We start from the raw sequence: 20,242 nt of genomic DNA, 5'->3' as shown, positions 1-20,242 counted from the left end.
GCATTTCTTCTGGAAGAGAAATGAAGAATTTCCACATTTCAATGAAGAATTATTCATGAATGCAGACAAATGCGTCCAGAAATCATAAATATGTATTTGTAGAGAGCGAAACGAAAGTTACATTTCGAAGTATTTTTTAAACCTTACAGATAACCTACATACTGTGAAAAGCCAATGTCTGCAACTGTGCATAGTTTATTCTCCTTAAGATCATACTGTCATTACGGTTTGATCCTTAATGACTAAAAAAAAAAACATCCTCAGCTTTTCACATTTAAATGATGTTACAAAATTATATTACGCTATTTAAAAAAGAATTAAACATGTTTCAAAGAAACAAGAAACATGTTCCGTGTTATCTGACTCAAACCGGAGATTAATTCCGCTCAGGCGGAGCTACTCTAAACCGAACAAATGTCTTTAAAGGCATCACCCCACGAATCTGAGGTGGTGCAGATTTCAGGTGGAGTATTCGTATACGGGATGGGAGACGGAGAGGGAGGTGATTCCGTCCATTTCTTGCTAATTGCCGTAAAAAAACGGCCCGGAAGATGCGGCGCCGCACAAGACTGGCGTGCTCCAATCGAACCTCTTGTGCAAAATGGTGCGCCGAAACGAATGAAGCCGTATCTTCCGGGCCGTTTTTTACGGCAATTAGGAAGAAATGGACGGAATCACCCTCCTCTCCGTAGTCTCCCATCCTGTATACGAATACTCCACCTGAAATCTGCACCACCTCAGATTCGTGGGGTGATGCCTTTAAATTCTACAGATTTTGAGCCAGTTAACGAAAATATTTTTTTCGGCAAAGTAATTCAAAATATTTAAGAAAAAGTTTTTTTGGTCACGCAAAAAAAAAACTGCCAGTGAAAGAGGCTGTAAAAAAGAGAAAAGATTTCTTATTTCATAAATCACTTCCATCTCCATTTCCTTCTTTTAAGTAAAGTCTCTACCCTTCGTTGAAATTAGGGACAGAAACTAGAAAAACAGAAAACATTAAATGTGTTACTTATTTTGAAAGAAGATCGTCAAGAAGCGCAACACGTTGAAAAATGCCAAAGCTCATTTTCCAAGTCAAAATCGAGAGACTTATCTGATAACAATTATTTTAAAAAAAAAGTGTGACTCTAGATAATATCACTTCACGAATAGCTGTTGAGGTCAATTAGTTAGATTAATTAGACTATCGAAAACCGAACGGATGAGCACACATCTTCCTAAGCAACTTAAGGCAATATTGAAAAAAAAAACCGATGAGTAAGGTGAACAGTGTACAAGCCTGGGTCCCTCACACACGACTCTACGACTTGGCAACTTTTTTTTTCGCCCTTAGTAAGGAAGATACATATTTCATGCTTCAAAAAAATGAGCGTCTTTCTTCAACCACATTATTTACTGCTTCTTCAGATGATCACTTATGAAGAAGTATCCATAATTCTCTGGGCGTTGGGATCTTTTTTTTTGGGGTTTTTTTTTTTTGGGTGGGGGTTGGGGTGAGGGGGGTTTTTTTTTTCCCCCCCAAAAAGAGGGGGGGTTTTTTCTTAACCCTTTTAATTGGGGGGCCCCCCCCCCCCCTTTTAAAAAGGGGGAGAGCACCGGCTCCGACTATCGCATCTATGGTTGGGATGTCCCAACAAATAGAGGTCAGAAATTGACTTTAATTCCACTTTTAAAAGGTGTTGAAAATATAGAATGATATTTCGAAATAATGAAGTCTAGGACAAAAAAAGCAAATCTATTCGATGCGTATACGACAAAAAAAGATTTCTAACAAGACTATCGATTATATCAGGAATAAACTAACGTGAAAAAATCTCTTATATTGCGATAAAAACAATCACATCATTCCTCGCAACTAATAAATTGTTGATGCCACATAAACAAAGAAAATCAATTCAAATTCATTACAATGAAACTGTTTGATTCATACATGCGTCATTTTATGCAACTCTTATCTATTAAGAAAAAATCTTCCCTAACGACAATTTGTGTAAGTGAAATACATTCAGTCGAAATAATTATGTCTTCTTCAAATGAGGAACCTTAAATTCCATAAGCTTCCTGCAACTGCTTTGCAAATGATACTACCTAGTATTGACTTCGCAAAAATGATAACGTTTCGAGGGCCAAACATCAGGGAGAAGACCGCTAATTAGAGGATTCGAACCAGTAACAGTGAAAAAGTAAACATCTAATCAACATGAGGCACCAACGAGAACCAAGTATAATTAACAGAAGTAATATGAGAAATGCACGCAAGAGCACACCTGTTTTCGCTTTTGAATGTTTTCTTTCCAGAAACCACAAAGTGCTCTTTTTATGTCAAACATGATATAATTTGTCAAAGTAAACTGAGACAGAAACAAAGAAATCTTAGTGAGAGCACGTCTTAAAACATGATTGAATACGTGTAAAGTTCGCGGAAATCTGATTTCCAAAAGACTAACCAAAGAGATGTATACATAGACAGTTTGTGTGTGTGTGTGTGTGTGTGTGTGTGTGTGTGTGTGTGTGTGTGTGTGTGTGAAGATTTACGCACACTTATAAGAGAACCGACCAATTAAATAATAATTTGGAACCTATGTACTTATTTGGTCCGTTGAATCGGCCAATTAACTTCTGAGCATAAAAAAAACGAATGATTTGAAATCACACGTAAGTATTTAATAACTATAAGTCGATAAGTAGTGTATAAGTATGAGTATTTATTTCATCCGAGAATAAAAATTAATATTTTTGTTCTGACTTCAAATTCACTTTAAAAAGACCACGTTGTAAAGTACATTTAGGAGATATATGATTATGTACTATTTAGAAACAAAAACCTTGGTTATTGCCTTAATGCCTGCATTGATTTCCTCCAAGAAAAGAAGCCACAGCACCAAGCTTGAGCCCTAGTCTGTGTGGTGTTTAAAAACTTCCACGGCAATAAAAAAACATTCTTTGTCTTTAGTCCACTAAACGACTAAAACGTGGCAATAGCGTCTTACTTATTCTTACATCAGAGTCAAAAGAAGTAAAATGAAATATTTTAGACTTGCTGCATGGTTCCATGATTCTCTGGAACCATTGCGAGTTTATGAATGTGGTTCACATAAAACATTGCTCATAAAATCTATATTTCATCAACTTTCCAAAATGATATCCACTTATAATTTTGTTACATGACTTCATTCCGAGGAATGCAAGATTGCCACGCCAAGCTAATCGTTTATGCACTTTCAAATCTTTTTCACTTTTCTCGCGACCCAAGGAAAATAAGAGTCAGAGGCGTAGAGAATAGAAAGAAAACTTCACTCGAGTCTAAGCATTGAACCGACTGCTGAATGCTGACTATAGGAGTACGAATTTGAAGAAATCTCCATTCCATTTGTATCAGAAAGTGCAGAACAAAACTCTTAGATTTACTGCTTCTTATCCTTTTCTCTTCTATGACGTTAACAAAGTGCAGACAGACTACTGTACTTACTCTTCTTTGCAAAGATGCTACTAAAAACCTGCTCACAATATACAAATCATTGCATGAAAAGAGATTCTTAGCCCCGCAGAATTGTCAGAATTAATTATACTCATAGCCCTAAAATTCGTTTTTGCCAACAAGACACGGGGAGCATGGCTTGCAACAATACCTACTCCAACATTCGCTGAACATTTCCTCAATAATGAATTATATTTGCGCAAACTCGATGTGATCTTAATTGCAATTGAAAAAGTTGCATTAAGTGAATACTTCGTACCAAACAAAATCAATACCAGAAATACCCGCAATAAAATTTGCTCATGAAATCGGCCCTCGCCGAAAGGGTTGGAAATAATGACAGAGATGTGGCGGAGAAACTATTGATATATCGCCGGGGAGATAGAGAGGAACACATCCACTTCTAACGGTTTGCACTCTTCTCCCCACATCTCCTCTACTACTGTGATAGACTTTTTACGCAGAGCAGCGAAAGAAACCGATGAAACGAGACTGGCCCAACCAAATCATATTACCGCACGCCACCCGGGAGGATAGTGAGTGATGGGACAGAACCCAATGCTCGCGGCTACGGTGTAAATGTTTGAAGATAGGAAAAGAGTTACTACCTACCATGTGAGAGTTGTTCAACGTAATTTCGTCCATAGGAGGCGGTAAGCCTTCGTCCACGGAAGCACAACAGTTAGATTCTGCTTCAGGCGAAAGTTCTCCGTCTAAAACTGTGTCCTGAACGGCACTGCCCGTACGAGTAGAATCCGCTGGTTCAACGTCACAAGAAGACAGCACAGCTCGTGGCCTTTCCTGCAAAAAGAATAGATGGAAACGAAAACACTCTGCGAAGACGAGATTAGGACAAATAGGAGAAAGAGGAGACCTGGAAACAACGATGAGACAGTACAGAGTGTTTCAACATTTTACAACATGACATTATATTTAGACGCTTGCGCAAACACAGATGTTTGCAGCGCTATCCAAGGACATAGTCTTAACTGAGCGGAGAAAATGGGCTAGACACTTATCCGATTTTTAACACATTATGACTAGTTCCGGAACCCTCTTTCCGAACAAGTGATTGTGAAACAACAAAATTTCCTCACGCCATAGTTGGCACATTAGGCAGCAGAAATTTGACTTTCTAATAAGTTATTATAAAGCAAGCTGTCAGCAACGAAGAGCACAAACAACATAAATGGAGGATCGATTGAGAGAAGTGTGAATAATTTTCAGCAGACCATCTGGTCGTAATGAATGTGTGATAGAGGTGAAGGACCGCTGGAGGAATCCAATCGCGTTCTTCTTCAGCAATCCCGGTGAAGAACGTAACAAAAATATGTTTACATTAAGTACTTGATTTTAAAAGTCCCTTACTTCGCTGAACCTTTTCCTACTTGTAGGGCTTGATGGAGAATGGTGGTCTTTCGATGGATTTGAGCCTCCGAAAATCCGTCTGAAATGAACCAGAATTTGTGGAGCACAGAAAAAGAAAAGAATTGTGCGGTAGGAGTGTATGTGAAATGGTGGTCAACCGTGTTATATACGAACATGTTCAATTTGAGGAGAGAAAGTAGTAAGGACAATCCGAAGCAAGTGATGAGTTCGAAGGCAAGGGCAGATGAAAACTGGAGCAGTGGGGTACCGCCCATATTCAAGCGCATGCCTATTAAGCATGGCCGCGAGCTGCCGCTTGTGCTCCGTCTCAGCTGCGACGCCTCCAGCAACGATCGATGGGAGGCAGTGAGGTCTGCACACCGATCTGCTCTCATACACTCACTGCTTCACGTTCTAATCATTTTCTACAAACAAACACCTCTATAAGCAAATCCATCTTCAAAAATGCGCAAGTTGCTGCTGTCCCTAACGTTCACTTTAGCAAAATATCAAAATAATCGGGATTAAAGCCACACTGTATTTACACACGCACGGCCGGCGAGGCCCTATTGAACAAGCCGTTGATGAACATCCGCCTTCGCAAGAAAAGACTGCATTAGGAGATTCTATACAGACATATAAACACAACAACCTTACATGAATTTCCATCTATCATCTATGCCATGTTGATGCGCATCGATAGCGTAATTGCCGAAGATTTGAGCAAACGTAAGGACCCTACACCTTAGTTGTACTAAAATGTGGCAACAGGAAATGAGTATGCCGTAACGCATTAATTCCAAAAAATAAAAAGTTTGCCACTATACATAAAAGATGGCATTTCCCTCTTACAGCCAAGTATGAAGGATGGTCTTGAAGATAGTGCAGATGGTGTTGAAACTTCCTAATAGCCTTAGGAAAAAAGTGTAAATCCCAATTACTGCAACGTTTTAAGTAGAGAATTGTTTAAAGGGCTACAATGACAGTGAATCGTTTCATGCAGCTGCAAAACATTAGTGAACTACTAGCTTTCATGTCACGAGACATGTCGAGGAAAAAAGTGTGTGCAAAAGTCGTTTATTGCTGAACTTTCACTTTTCTTTGGAAAAGTAATTTAATGGGGCGTTCTTACTAGTAGGTAAAAGTTGAAACTTAATTTCAATAAAGACTTGATCTTTATGGATAACGTACTCCTCGAGATTGCCAGTGACTTACAGCATAATGAAGTAAAGAAATGAAGACAGCAAAAAAAAAGACGAAACCAGCACTTTTAAAACGAAACTTTCCCTATAGATGTAATCGGTCGTGTGCATTCGCTCCACACACGATTACAAAGAGCGTTTTTTAATAAAGAGGAACGAAAGCCTCTGCAGATCGATTTGCAGAGAGCGAGGTTGGCACTCCACCATTTGGCTGCAGTGACAAGTGGCATCAACCATAAACATAGACGTGAAATCAAAACAATCAAAATCACATACAGCGTATACAAGGGCTAAACATTGTTAGTTCACTCGTCATACTGTTTCCGGAAGTCATTAATCAAGTATATCGCCAGTGGCGCTTGTGCAGCGTCAACACGCATTTCGCTGAAATTAACGTAAAAATCTGCCCCGGATTTCGTTTTCAATTCTACTATTAAGGATTTTGACCAGCAATTGACGACACTGATACAATTTATATACCGCCAATTACGCAAAATATGATACAATTACATTCAAACAAGAAAGGACCGGACCTCTCTAGCTGCTCTTGAAGTCACCACTCAAGTTCTTGCTTGGAAGGATCTCACCTTCGACGACTATAGTACAAATATTGGAGCAAACCTGTTCGCAAGTGAAAAATTCAACGTTTTCCCGATAGCGATGCTTGGACACCTAAGGAATTGATGGTGACAGTAGTCCATCTTGAAGAGAAAGAAAAAAAAACGAAGAGTGAAAGATAATGAACAAATCAGAGTAATGTGAGAAAGAATTACCGCATAGTTGCAAATCCATGGTAACATTTGACCACGAGACCGGCACAATTAGTTGAACGTGGACACAGGACAGGAACCATAAGACGATAGGTAGTTGTTTATTGAGGAGAAAGAGAACACATGTATTCACATATATTCGTAAGAGGACTGTGTGTTCATGCAAATCGATCGGGACGGAGATGCCAGCGCAGGAGGCACGCAATCAGCGCAAACTTGTTCGGCCATGCGACTACGTCACCAGCTGTTGGACTATCGGAGCTAACCATGACTTTTTTCGTTCCGATACGTTTACAGCCCACGCAATGTGGTATTCAAAACAGATGTAGCACGTTTCGTCACTCATTTTTTTAAGAGCATCGTAACTCAGACGAAGTTACGAAATGCAGAGCAGAGCAATGCTAGAGCAAATTCATACTAGTTGGAAGATAAAATTGAGCTAGCAACATATAAACGCAGCTGAAAATTTCTTTTGCTCCCAAACACCGAAATGAAAGAAAAGAAGCTTAAAATTGTTGTAACACCTTGTTTTCAACTTGTTCTACTGCGCTGACGCACAAAATGATTAAACAAGGATAAAGTGTACAGGGTTAATCAATTGCTATGGGGATTCGCCTATGCGTTCGAGTTTAATTCAAAACCTTTGAATTTGAGGTTTATGAACGCGCGTGCCGCCTTACAATGACTTGTGGGGACCAGCCGATGTGTCAAGTTGGTGTTTTTATCTCCCAGCCCTTCATCCTTCCTGGGTCGATAAATTGGTACCAGACAGCCCTGGCACCAATTCATCGATCCCGGAGGGACGAAAAGCCTGGTTGGCAACTAGTATGGTTCCGAACAAATGATCGATCATGCAGTTATAGTGGAACCTCTTACCGACTCTTCTACAGCCGCCCACCAAAAAAGTCACCAGAAAGGAAAAGGATAGAAGTAACAGTGTCACTAAACGATTTGTCTCTGTGTCAAAATCTCCGAGGGGTGGAGGATTAAGCATTGCAACCGCAAAGATTACTTTATTGCTTGTGAGTTGATCTGTTCAACAGAATCTGATGTATGATGTAAGATAAAAGAGGTAAATCAGCTGAGCATTAGGAGTTGTAGAGACTTTAAGTAAACATTCATATGGTTATGCCAAAATACAGCTCAACTTTCATAGATTATGCGAACATCAGAGTTTTGAGTGAACTCATGTAGATTTCATACTATGCAAAAGTTCAGGAAAATAACACCGGTTACAATGAAGCAAGCTAGTTTTGTCTTCCTTTCCAGTCCCTATCCAAGAAGTCTAGGTCTAGTTCACATCAAGAATAGAAGTGGTTTCAAATCAACATCGTGTAGGGTACTCGTAATTAATGGGCTGCTCTAAACCAGAATTAGAGACTGTCAGTCACCGTTCATCACACTGCAATCAGAATTCCAATCAAAATTCTCCACGAACTCATAATGGAAACCCATGGCAAAGAAAACGCAATCGATTGCATTTGCCTGGAAGTTGTGGTGGACAAAGGCAAATAAGCAGTCGCCCACCAACAAATAGTCCAACGGCTGTGTGGACGAATACATCTGAAGCGTGAACCAACCATATACGAAAAATAGAAAATTAAGGGAAATCCTGAGACAGTTATAATCTGGGGGAGCGAATTAAATAACTTTCTCAGCATTATCAATTCGATAGTTCTCCTTTCAAAAGATGCACATGATGTATTCAGGCCTAAATTTGCAAGATATTTTGGGTAATTCCTTAAGTAATGCGGTGTTTCGTTTTTTTTTTCCTACAAAATTAGGTCTAACTAAACTTTTCTTTAAATTCGAGACAAATTCTTTCATCTTATACTTTCGTTTTCCATTTTCCAGAACTTTGAAAGCCCCTTTACCAAAAATCACTTTCTCATGACGAAAATTCTCCTCCAGTGATGTTGAAAAAATCGCGTATTTATGGCGTAGACCGACAGGATCTTTAACGACAAGACGCTTCAGTAATATTCACAAATTAAAGGAGCCTCTTATAAAGTTTTCTCGTCCTCTGATACAACGCCATGGTATTAGAAAATTTCCGAGACAAGAGATATTATTGAAACCTCTGAAAACAAAAAAAAAGTGTGTTACTGTTTAGAATTTTGGACAGAGAGACAGATAATTGGATGACAATAAAACACTTTGGGACTCAATCACTGCAACAACCAATGCAATAAACCTTAATTACCTCAAAGATTTCCTCTTCATGACACCACCACCTGGACTTCCTGCGTCTGGACGATCAGTGGTAAATGAAGACGATGGTGCATCTAAATAAGATAATTCGAACAGATTCTTTTTTTGAACAACAGTTTTTTTTCTGCTTTTGAGTGGTATGGAAATTTATTTCTACGGTGATTCACTTTGGCTACAAAAGTTTCCACGGATACTCCACCAGTTCAATGAAAATTCATGCAGAATTACGAACAAATGCGATTGTTAAAGCTCTGTTCTAAACCAGAGATGTGCTGAATAAAAACACCAGATGTTGGTTCCATGCATTCCGTAAATCCGTTATCTTATCTAGTTTTCCGGAGAAACGATAAACAGCCCTGCGTGTTTCCGAACTTCTTTAGCATAATCGAACACAACTAATGCAACATAGCTTCGTAATGTCAAGAATTTTTCCAAAAGAAACTTTTCCTAATCTGCTGATGTTCTAAAGTTTGCGTTTTCTGCTGTAGCTCTTTTCCCACTGAAATCCTAGTGATAACTGACTATTTCTGATCATTTTATAATCGAAATGTTAAAGGAAGATTGGACGAAAAGGAAATCCAAGCAGTATTTTGTACTTTTTCCTCTCTAAGAAACCGTAAAAATATAATATATCAACACTGTTTACAATCATAAAGGGTGGATTTTGTTTTACTTTCCTGTGCTGCTGATTTAGATTTCAACTATCATAACTATCACTATATTTCAACCGTGCATAGTATCTCTGTACCTGTCTAAATAAGCACAAAAAGAAAGAAAAAGAAATAGAGACTGAAAGATCGCATTTGAAAGTCAACATGCATTTCGGCTGGAAGCTGCAAACAAACAAACAAACAAACGTACGACACAGTGGCAGTTCAAGATGCTTCGCAAAACTGAGAAGAACCTTGAAAATTTTTTAGGAATTTTTTTTTTACTTTTAATGTCTGAACCATCACTACGCTGTAGCACACCCGTTGGCTGTTCTTGGACCAACTGTTTCGTTAATGCTTGCGAGTTGTTTCCAGTGTCTTTCGGTCCTCTCTTAAACCTACAAGAATTTGTAAAAGAAACTCAGTAGAATTTCTTTTTGTTAGCTACTATTTCAATACTTTTAACCGACTGCAAAACAAACTGCATCAATATTAGAGTATATTTACAGTATATTTATATACTTTAGAAAAAACTTAAAGATAAAACAAATAGATGGTTAAACGTGTCGAACCAAAACACACTTTTGGTGCTACACATTTACGCATTTATTTGTTTACCTCCAAAAATACCAGTCCTAGCGTAGAAGGGAGGAGTGAAAGAATGAATTGTTCTACTTCAGTGTTGAAAAAGGAAACCGCAAGTTTCAGCCGAACAAAGACTAACTGAAGTAGTGTGACCAATTCATGATGTCCCAATGAAAATTGTTGTTTTCTTTCTGTTACTACAGAGTTTGCAGAAAAGTTACGGAGACGTCCAACCAGAAAAAAAAGACTGAAGGAATCGTACTCCAATAAGTGGGTCGTCCATATACAGGTGAAGACATAGATTCAGCCATCTATTTGTTTTTTAGTTCCGTTCAATATATATATATATATATATATATATATATATATATATATACTCTGGTATTGACACCAATATTAACAGTATTTTTCAGTGGAGTATTGGAGGGATGAGACTGAGGATTTTTTTTTTTTTTTTTTTTTTTTTTTTTTTTTTTAAAAAAAGCGTGGGGGGGGCGCCCCCCCGCCCGGCCCCCCCCCCCCCTTCTCTTTTTTTTTTTTTTTTTTTTTCAAAAAAATTTATTAATTTTTTTTTTTTTTTTTTTTTTTTTTTTTTTTAAAAAAAAGATGGGAACCCCCCCCCCCCCCTCCTTTTTTTTCCCCTTTTTTTTATAATTTTTTCCTTTTTTTTTTCCCCCCCTTAGTTTCGTGGGGTGATGCCTTTAACAGTATTTTTTCCAGTCAGTTAAATGTAATGAAATAGTAGCGGGAGAAAGGAAAATCGACTGATTCTTCTTCACAAATTCTTGTAGGTTCCGAGAAAATTGAGGTGACTTATGAAGAAAGACAAAAGAGACGTGCGTCATCGTCTCCTTCGTCATCTGCGAAAAAATTACCGATCTTATTGTAGAGTGATGGTTTCAGGGATAATTTGAAGTATGAAAGAATGAGCTCTGCTGAAGGAAGATGTAAAGAGAGCATTGGGGAATGTTTTCCTTTTTAGGCTCCTTCTAACGGCAGCTAAGATTCGAGACAAATTTTTCAAGGATGGTAATGAAGTATCAAAACACCCACTTCAAATCTGGCCGCAGCTTACCCCAGCTTAGCGTGGTAGAATGAAAACTTCTGCGGTGGATTTTTAGTGAACTTACTCGGCCAATCAAATTTTCTCCAAGCCGAACGAATCTGAAGGATGATGGAGCCCACTGTGCGCGTTTCCATTTCATTATAGGTGTAATGAGGTTCATCAACAAAAAAAAAAACCGAGGTTTTGAGGTGGCCATTAAGCCTTTGATGTGCATATCTTTGAGGTGTTTCGCGTTTTTGTTGTCATGTTTGAAAACTACATGCGTCGTGACTGCTGACTATTAACTATACTACATGAAAAGAACCCAATTTCCACAGTCTTCACAAACTTTTAGGAACACCTACATTTTTTTCAAGCGGTAATATAGTAAATTCACAGGAACTATGTATTTCCAAGATAATCGACTAAAAACAGAATACGAAATCAATATCATGGAAGTATAACAAGGAACATTCGCATCAAAAAGACATAATAAAATAAAAATAAAATGTACATTTTCAAAGAAGTGCATAATTGTCGGAAAATATAAAAACCGACATTATTTCCTAACCAAAAGCTCAAAAATCTTGCAATCGATTTGGACCAAAGTTTGAACACTGATCCTTTACGAATAAAAGAGAGAACAGATGAGCAAATAGAAGAGTCTTCTTCTTATGCGAAGGTATAATCCACCGCCCTCATTTTATCGGCTTTCAATATCCCTCTACAGATTTGATTCACGCGCAGAGAAAACTTGTTTTGGTAGCAAACAAGATAATTTTTAACAAGATCTGAATTTTTTCTGCAGGTTCCAATAAAGATTAGTTTGCAACTTTTACTTATTAACAACAATAAAAGGGATGGCAAAATCAGCACGGCAGTAATTTTTTTCTTTACTCGATTCATAAAAAAATGGCGCACCAATGTGAAAAGAGACGATTTTACCATTCACAAAAGTAATGCTCACTTAAAACACGAAATAGGAACAGTTGCATTTCTATACCGTGGAACTACATTTACAGCCTAATTATCACCACTAATAGTTCTCAATTTTTGTGGCCAATCTTTATTAAGAAAACCTGCCGCAGTGAGTGTGACTTGATCAATACACGTTTTTTGTGACTGAATCCATAGGCTCCTTTAGGCTAACTCTGATGGTCCACAGCGGCAAGAAGCCCAAAGAAAAGTTGAAAGAGTTCATAGACATCATAGCTCAACATAGACTACATTTCGTCATCCAAACACATAAAATCACTGGATGTGCAACAAAAATGTGCTGCTGCACGACTGATCACCTCTAAATCTCTTCTCGAAAAGTAGAACTTAAGTGATGTGCGGAGAGGATATTGACTGTATGAAAAATGCTATAAAATCTGGTGGATTATAGTCAACTGAATTGAAATTGAACTGAATTCAGAGCTCAATGTGTACCACCCATGTACGCGAACATGCTGAAGATGATTTGATGCAATGCACGGGCCAACACCTGGGTGGATAATATACAACTATCTTAAAAATGTAACCGGAGAAAGTAGGCTGTTGTGTTTTTCTTTTCTTCTCATGCTCTTTTTTTTTTGCTCTGCGATGATAGCAGGAAGATGAGTCATTCTAGAGTGCTAGGAAAAATGCCACAAAATGTATTAGTGTCAAGCACCTGAATGCCATGTTGAACCTAGTGTTGTCTGCCTCGGAGTAAATAGGGTTCCAGCTGCGTCGTGCGTCTCTGGAGGGGACGAGGGACTCTCAGATGGGGAACTGACATCAACCTTTGAGTCACGCGAAGAAGTTGAAAACCACCGCCGTCGAAACGCAAATGACCACCGATGTCTCCGACTTCCATCCCTTTCTTTCGATTTGTGAGACCCTTCGCAGGATGTATCAGTGTCCGCACGTGAACGGCGCATGAGCAGCAAAGTCGGCTATTGTTCGTGACGTACAGAAACTTCCTAAGAAATCATACACCGATGGGTTATGACGTTCAAAAAAGCGCATAAGCGGAACCGAAAATTACGATTGTTGCTGCTAGGACATCAAAGTGAAAGAAATTAAGTAGAGATAGTGGATTTTTGAAGTAGTGCTCCTTCTTGCTTGGTTACCACCAATCAAAAAGAAACGCTGCTATAAAAATTGTGCCAAAGCTGAAGTGTAGTCAACATAAGCGACGAAAAAAAGGGAAAACAGATGATGATTCAAAAATGACAGAATTGAATGAGAATTGAGCTAGGAAGAAAGGTTCATGTTCTTGTCAGCGGATAACAAAAATGCCGTTTAAAATTAATGGCAGAGTAAAATGAATTGCTGTTGCTCAGGAAATTGACAGCGTTTCTGCGGTCCGCACAAAGTGCGGTTGCTATTGCTGATATAAACTTCAACGATGAGTGAAAGAGTCTAATAAATTGCTGTAGTATATAGCAGGTAACGCTATGTAATGAACAATATTTTGGTGGTGGTGCTTGTGGTGGCAGCGGTTTCAATAACATCGACAACAAAGGGCACCGACACCTAGCGAAAATGTAGTCAAGTCCAGAGAACTAGGCAGCGATAACAAAAAATGCTTAGGCTTCATTTTATTTATGTATTAGCTTAAGAGGCTAACGATTTTACAGAGAATTACAAGACCAGAAGCAGACAGAGGAAGAGGCAATTTTTAAGGCCATCCCTTCCAACAACTGGAAATTTCGCACGAACAAAAAATTGCAGGGGCATTTGAAAATGATAGAAAAGGACGTTGAAACAAAATGTGAGAAGGTGAAGAGAAATATCGATCACCTGATACTTCTACACGAAGTTTAATATAAAAATCCATTCAATTGAGTAGAACGGTTTAGAATAGTTGTTTCATCAAACTAAAAATTAAAAATATCAAATAATCCCAATGTGTGTTATTAATATATAAAACCAGCAAATCTATGATGCTTCCTAAGATCTCCACAACAAATTTGTTTCCTCTTCAAAACATGTTTGATGTCGTTAGTTGCAGGTTCATCTTAATTCTCGCATATTTTCGGGATTTTACGTACCAAATTACACATTTTAATATTAAAGCGAACCAGTTATAAATGTACTTCGCAGAAATACGAATAGTTGAGAACTTTGAAATACGAAGATGTGTATCAAATCCTATGTGGAGGTGCAACTGTTTGAAATTGCACGTCATCTGGTTCTGTTAAAAGTGCGTCAGTAGAAAATCAAAAATTCGGAATATATCACAATATTTACAACAAAATTCAGAATTTTCCTCTTACGTAATAGTACGCCAAACGCAGACGGAAATTGACTCCTTCGATATCGAACACTAAGAAAAAGTTGTACAAAAAAGGACCGACTACATGACTCGCTTCGCAAAGACATACCCATTAAGTGGCAGGTTCTAGCTTCCCCTCTGCGAATGCCACATATCTACATGTCGGCAAAGCACAAAATGCAATGAGACGAGATGTGTCGATTACATAACGTAAATGACATGTCCATCTCCTAAGACAAAATTGGCCATGAACAATCCCAAATGACGATTTGTTCCTGCTATACTGTACAGTTTTTAACAGAAATTTGGAAGCATTTCGAGCAAGATGTTAGTATAAAATAGAAAAAAATTTAGCTTCTAAAAACATGGGTGAAAAGTCAATATGAGTCACACATGAGCCAAACACGATGCAGACACGGGGGAAATGATAGGCAACTAGCAATACGACCCCAAGGAGACAGTAATTATTCCAATTTTCGATTTGAAGCCATAGCCACAATATATGAACATTTTTAATTGAGTCAGAGAAGAGTGACAATACAAAAAAGGAAGAAATGGAACAGAACCACCAAACTAGCAATACGGAGAAAAAAAAACTTATGCTAAACAATGAATGGAGACAAGTGAGATCCACCAATACGTTCGACTAGTTCGAAAACTGCGATATTTGCTGAATGTCAGCGTCTGCGAGGCAAGGGAGAGAGAATACAACGTGAAAGAGAGAACCAAGCACTGCAGAACTGCTCTCTCATGCTATCGCAGAGGAGAAATAACAAAAACCTGAACAGAGGACGAATGGAACAGACATTTGCACGAGATTGAGGTGAAATTCTGTACAAAAACATTATTTCTCGAAAACAATGTCACGAAAGTCGCGCATGAACTGGTTTCAGAAAACGGATGAGCACTACCCGTCAACTCACGTCAACAATACCACAAAAGTGCAGTCACAGCAAAGAAGAGAGTCAGGGCGGAAAGAGACGTGAAATCAGTCCTCGGGTGCCGACCAGAGCAACGGATGTGTACACGAGGTAGGCGGACAGCGGGAGAGATCTTCTCAGTGATCGATCCGTCAGTAGTTGAACTAAATCCACAGCACCGCCGCAGCACTAACTCACTTCTGTTGAAATACTATCCCCGCACAAACGAAATGTCTTATAAAGAAGTGATGAGAAGATAACCGCTAGTTCTCACGAAACCCGGAGTTTTGTAGGTGAGTCATCGCAGAAGGGTGGTTATGACTGTCGCTATTCAAATACTACGTCACCGAGAAAAGTATAAATGAAATAGGGGTTTCCTGTGAAAATCAGACTAGTCAGACATTAATCCTGGGAAGTTCATTGATATAAACGAATATTCGCATGGACAAGAAAAGAAGAATTGCATTAATATCAAAAGGAAAACCGAATTATGGGTCTATAGATGCTTCTCCACCTCCGTTTAAGGAAAGTGATGTAAGAGAAATAGATTCTCAAGCTAAACAGGAACTATAGTAATAATAAGTAATAGTATAGCCGGATAGTACTTGGAGAGGCACACAGGCTTAGGTGCAGCCGGAACCGTGTGCCTGCAGAATAAGTCATTGATAGGCTAGAGAATGCAAATCCTAGTCCCGCTGTGGTCAGGCCCCGCCTATCCTATTGAAGTCGTGTTTCCAATGCAATTAGAGATATGAGAGATGAAATTTGCAACTGAGAAGGTTCAAAAAGAACAAAAAGCTAGCATTGCAGCAAATGATGAAGTGGAATTCGTGACAGTTGAATAAGAGATATTGAACTATTCATTAGAGTATTAGAAGAAGAATAAATCAAAGATTAATTATTCAGTTAAGAGAACAAACGGTGCGATGTTATCCGTTCACGTCACAAAAAGTTTCGATCACTATCTAAGTGAGAGTTTTGTCCCGGGAGAGTTATATAAGGAACAAACTTTTAAAAAAGTTTGCTCCCTATATATAAAGGTATAACGTTAAATGCTTCTCCTTATATACTTATTAGTAGTCATCATCTAATAACGTTCAATTATCTTAATGTCTTATTGCTTCCAGTATCTTCTACTTTCCTGTTTGGCGACAATCGCCTCACTTACATACTCAACGAATCGATACCCAAACACAGCCCTACAGTCAGCATAGTGATGACCATCCAGCGGACTTGTGCCCCTCAGATATCCCTGTGCAGACCATGTCCTCTAGCAACCCATTGTTTGCACTTTACTAGACGATTAGCGGCACAAAATCATCTGGACGAAAATAGATTGTAACTCATTAATTCATTAATATTAGTATGCTACAAAGTAAACTAAGAGTTCAAATGGGAAAACAAGAGGCTGAATGAGAAGATAAATATTCAAATATTTCAAACTTCAACAATATTGCTATACTTCGAAATCTACCGTTGTTCAACGCTGCTGTTCTTCCTCTTTATAAATTCGAAGATGGTAATAAATCATTACTGCAAGTTCTAAGCTTCCTTGCTAATACTACGTAAGCGAGCTGGACCGGTAAGATGCATGGCTCCTAGGATAAGAGGATCCAATGGTCTGCTGATGCAATTGACTGCAATTTTTGACCATCGTTGCCAGCCAATTCCGCTTAGCAGAAGTTGCCGCAGAAGGTGTGCACTCTAACGATGCCCCGATAATCTAAGGCATGGTAACAGAACTGTACTGATTATCAACCACAGAAAATTGACTAACAACACTGGAAACGACGAGAAACACAGAAGACGAAATAGAGTGAGAAAAATAAGAACTCGATCAACTGTGTAGTTGAAATATTAACGCCAACAACGCTGAAGCTCTGCAGAAGTTGCATACGAACATGCGGCGGAGATAATGTGATATATTAGTGAACAACTTCTCAAAGGCATCACACCACGAATCTGAGGTGGTGCAGATTTCAGGTGGAGTATTCGTATACGGGATGGGAGACTATGGAGGGGGGGTAATTCCGTCCATTTCTTTTTAACTGTCGTAAAAAACGGCCCGGAAGATGCGGCGCCGCACAAGGCTGGCGCGCTCCAGTCGAACTCCCTGTACAAAATAGTGCACCAAAACGCCTGAAGCCGTGTCTTCCGGGCCGTTTTTCACGGCAATTAGGAAGAAATGGACGGAATCACCCTCCTCTCCGTAGTCTCCCATTCCGTATACGAATACTCCACCTGAAATCCGTACCACCTCAGATTCGTGGGGTGATGCCTTTAAGATCAAACGTAATCGATAACTTCGGACAAGACACCACATCATGAAACACCAATAACAGCCGTAGTGGAACAACACCGAAAACTAGGACAAAACAAAGCTGTATCTTTGTTGCAGACGCCGTGAAAGCAGGTTTCGCGGGGAGTGCGATCAGAATGAAAACGAACGAACAGTGTTCACGTTAATGAATCCCATACACGCATACAGTTCTTTGAAGACAGCGTATCACGAAACCGACGAAGTTGGGGTCTCTGTAGCCAAATATAGAGTTTCGAGTATAGATTACCAGTATGAACATCGCTTTGCTCAATTCCCCTAAATTGTTTTGAAAAACATCGTGGAAAACGTTTGTTCCTACGAGGTACGTCAGAACGCACGTATCAGTTCCCTCAGCAGCCTATTCATTGGTTTTACTTGTATAGACTGTTGAGAACACAGACTGACTTTCGACGGTTCGTGCGGGGATGCGACCGATGCACAACTGATGTGCGTTTTCACGTACTTCGTAGGAGAAACGCCGTTTTCTAGTACGACTAAGGGGAACTGAGCGGAAGCACGCTCATAACCGTAATCTACATCCCGAACTGTATATTTGTCCACAGAAACCCAACATCATCAGTTTACTGATACGCTGCCTTTAAATTGCAATCACTAGAGTGTGTAAGATCTATAAATGATCTAATAATCCGTACAATGTGACTAAGAATAAACCTCCACTGAAATAAACCTCCAACCACTGAATAGATCGTTGGAATTATGTGGAAGCATGGAAGCAAATAGAACCAACCTGGCAACAAAATTGAGCAAGGCACTAGACCCGTTCTGGTACTGTCGTCCACAATTACCACATGCACCCAGTCAATTCCACCCGCATTTTGTTGTTCCAACATCTGAAAGGGATGAAGAAGATTCTTTGGCACTGAACAAACGTTTCGGAAGCAACTGGTTTTCCGTTTCCCATTCACGTTCATCTCACAAGTAAAATACAATGCAGCAACACGTTATTGCATTAAATGACCTTACAAATGCAAAACATCACAGGAAGCCTCAAAAAGTGAAACTTATTCGAAATTAACTGACTGAAGATACCTACTAAGAACACTAGAAATAGATTTATTCGATGAAAGCAGCCATAGAACAGACGACGCGAACAAAATCGACTCAAAAACAAGATTAATGTTGCTTTAAAAATATCATTACTTTTGAATTTATTTAAGACATGTATTTCAGTTTAGCAAATTTATAAGTATAAGCTTGAGTTTATAAGCAAATTTCACCGAACACATACGCACATTAACAAAAAACATAGAAAAATAAATTTGCAGTAAAATTGGAAGCCGAAACTGCAGATCTGGGAATTCTAGGGTAGTGGAAAAAAAATTTAAAAAAAAGATAATAATATACTCCTGCATGTTCAAACTACTGGACTTCTACAAATTGTTGCAGCCGCTGCCTTATTAATCCTATAACTGAGATTTCAACGATGTCTATGTATATATTGAACTGCTCTCTCATTGTTACTGACATAAACGTGGAAGGAAGGAACAATACCTCGCATCGACCGTTCAAAAATTGATGGTGCAAAACGCGAACGAAAATCACTTTAACAACTGTTCAGAACACCCTTCTCACTGAGCTTTCATTAAAGAATTAAAGGAAAAGACAAACTTGCATTCGGTACTTCAAGCGAACTTGCGATACTGATTCAAGAAGTTTTGAAAAACAGAAAACAGCATTGGATATTTGGTCTTAAACGCTGCTCGGAGCTACATAAATACCATAAGAACGGAATATTTGGGAAAAAAAAATTGATGGCGGTTCAGATTTTGTAGACCGCCATCAATTTCTATCCCAAATATTCCGTTTTTATGGTTTTATTATTCATTATATAGTAACATGTTTGAGATTCCGCCTAAACTTAATTTTTCACATTTTTGCCTCGTTGCTTTCACAATAAACTATAGGAGGAATATATAAGCAGATTATAGTAAGAATTGAAGGTATGGGATACCCTCCGTGAATTTTTGCCTCGCAACAAAAAAAAATATTGGCAAGATTTCATGCACAGATGAGAGATTTTGGGAACATCTTGCTGAAAATGTCGACCTCGCAAATAAAAAAAAATTTAATTTCACTTTAGATTCACATTTCCTTGAGTACGCCAAAATTCGCACCTTATTCGAGGTATTAGAGGAAGCTTTCCCTCTTTTTTCCAAACACATGCCAAAACTAAATGATGTGGACATCAAAACCATAATGCTTGAATAACTATCCACTTATTTAAGCAGCTATGTTCATGCAAGTGCATAACTCTTGAAAAAAAAAGTTCGGCTCACATATTGGGTAGGAAGAATAGGGTAGTATAGTCGGGTCAAAACGACATGAATCACGAGTGTAGTTGCGGTGCATTTGCGTAAGCGCTAGAAACGGCACGGTAGAGGCAGCAGTTGGAATAGAGTTTGTACCGTCACAAACTGCAGCGGTGGGT

The 20,242-nt window shown here is 38.8% G+C and overlaps 1 protein-coding gene across 3 annotated transcripts in view; it reads right to left on the bottom strand.

Annotated features, from left to right (window-relative positions):
• Positions 1 to 20,242, bottom strand: part of RB195_006949 (uncharacterized protein) — a gene marked incomplete at both ends in the record, with an annotated part of 83,959 nt that overhangs the window by 30,811 nt on the left and 32,906 nt on the right. For all 3 annotated transcript variants that reach the window (XM_064180319.1, XM_064180320.1, XM_013450687.2), the window contains 4 exons: positions 4,091 to 4,279; positions 4,847 to 4,925; positions 9,022 to 9,103; positions 18,542 to 18,644. In XM_064180319.1, the coding sequence (XP_064037198.1) occupies positions 4,091 to 4,279; positions 4,847 to 4,925; positions 9,022 to 9,103; positions 18,542 to 18,644 (453 nt within the window). The remainder of the gene's footprint in view (positions 1 to 4,090; positions 4,280 to 4,846; positions 4,926 to 9,021; positions 9,104 to 18,541; positions 18,645 to 20,242) is intronic.

This window comes from Necator americanus, chromosome I, assembly GCF_031761385.1.
Source record: "Necator americanus strain Aroian chromosome I, whole genome shotgun sequence".
Lineage (NCBI taxonomy): Eukaryota > Metazoa > Nematoda > Chromadorea > Rhabditida > Ancylostomatidae > Necator > Necator americanus.
The sequence above is the reverse complement of the archived record's forward strand: the minus strand, read 5'-3'. Positions and strand labels throughout refer to the sequence as shown.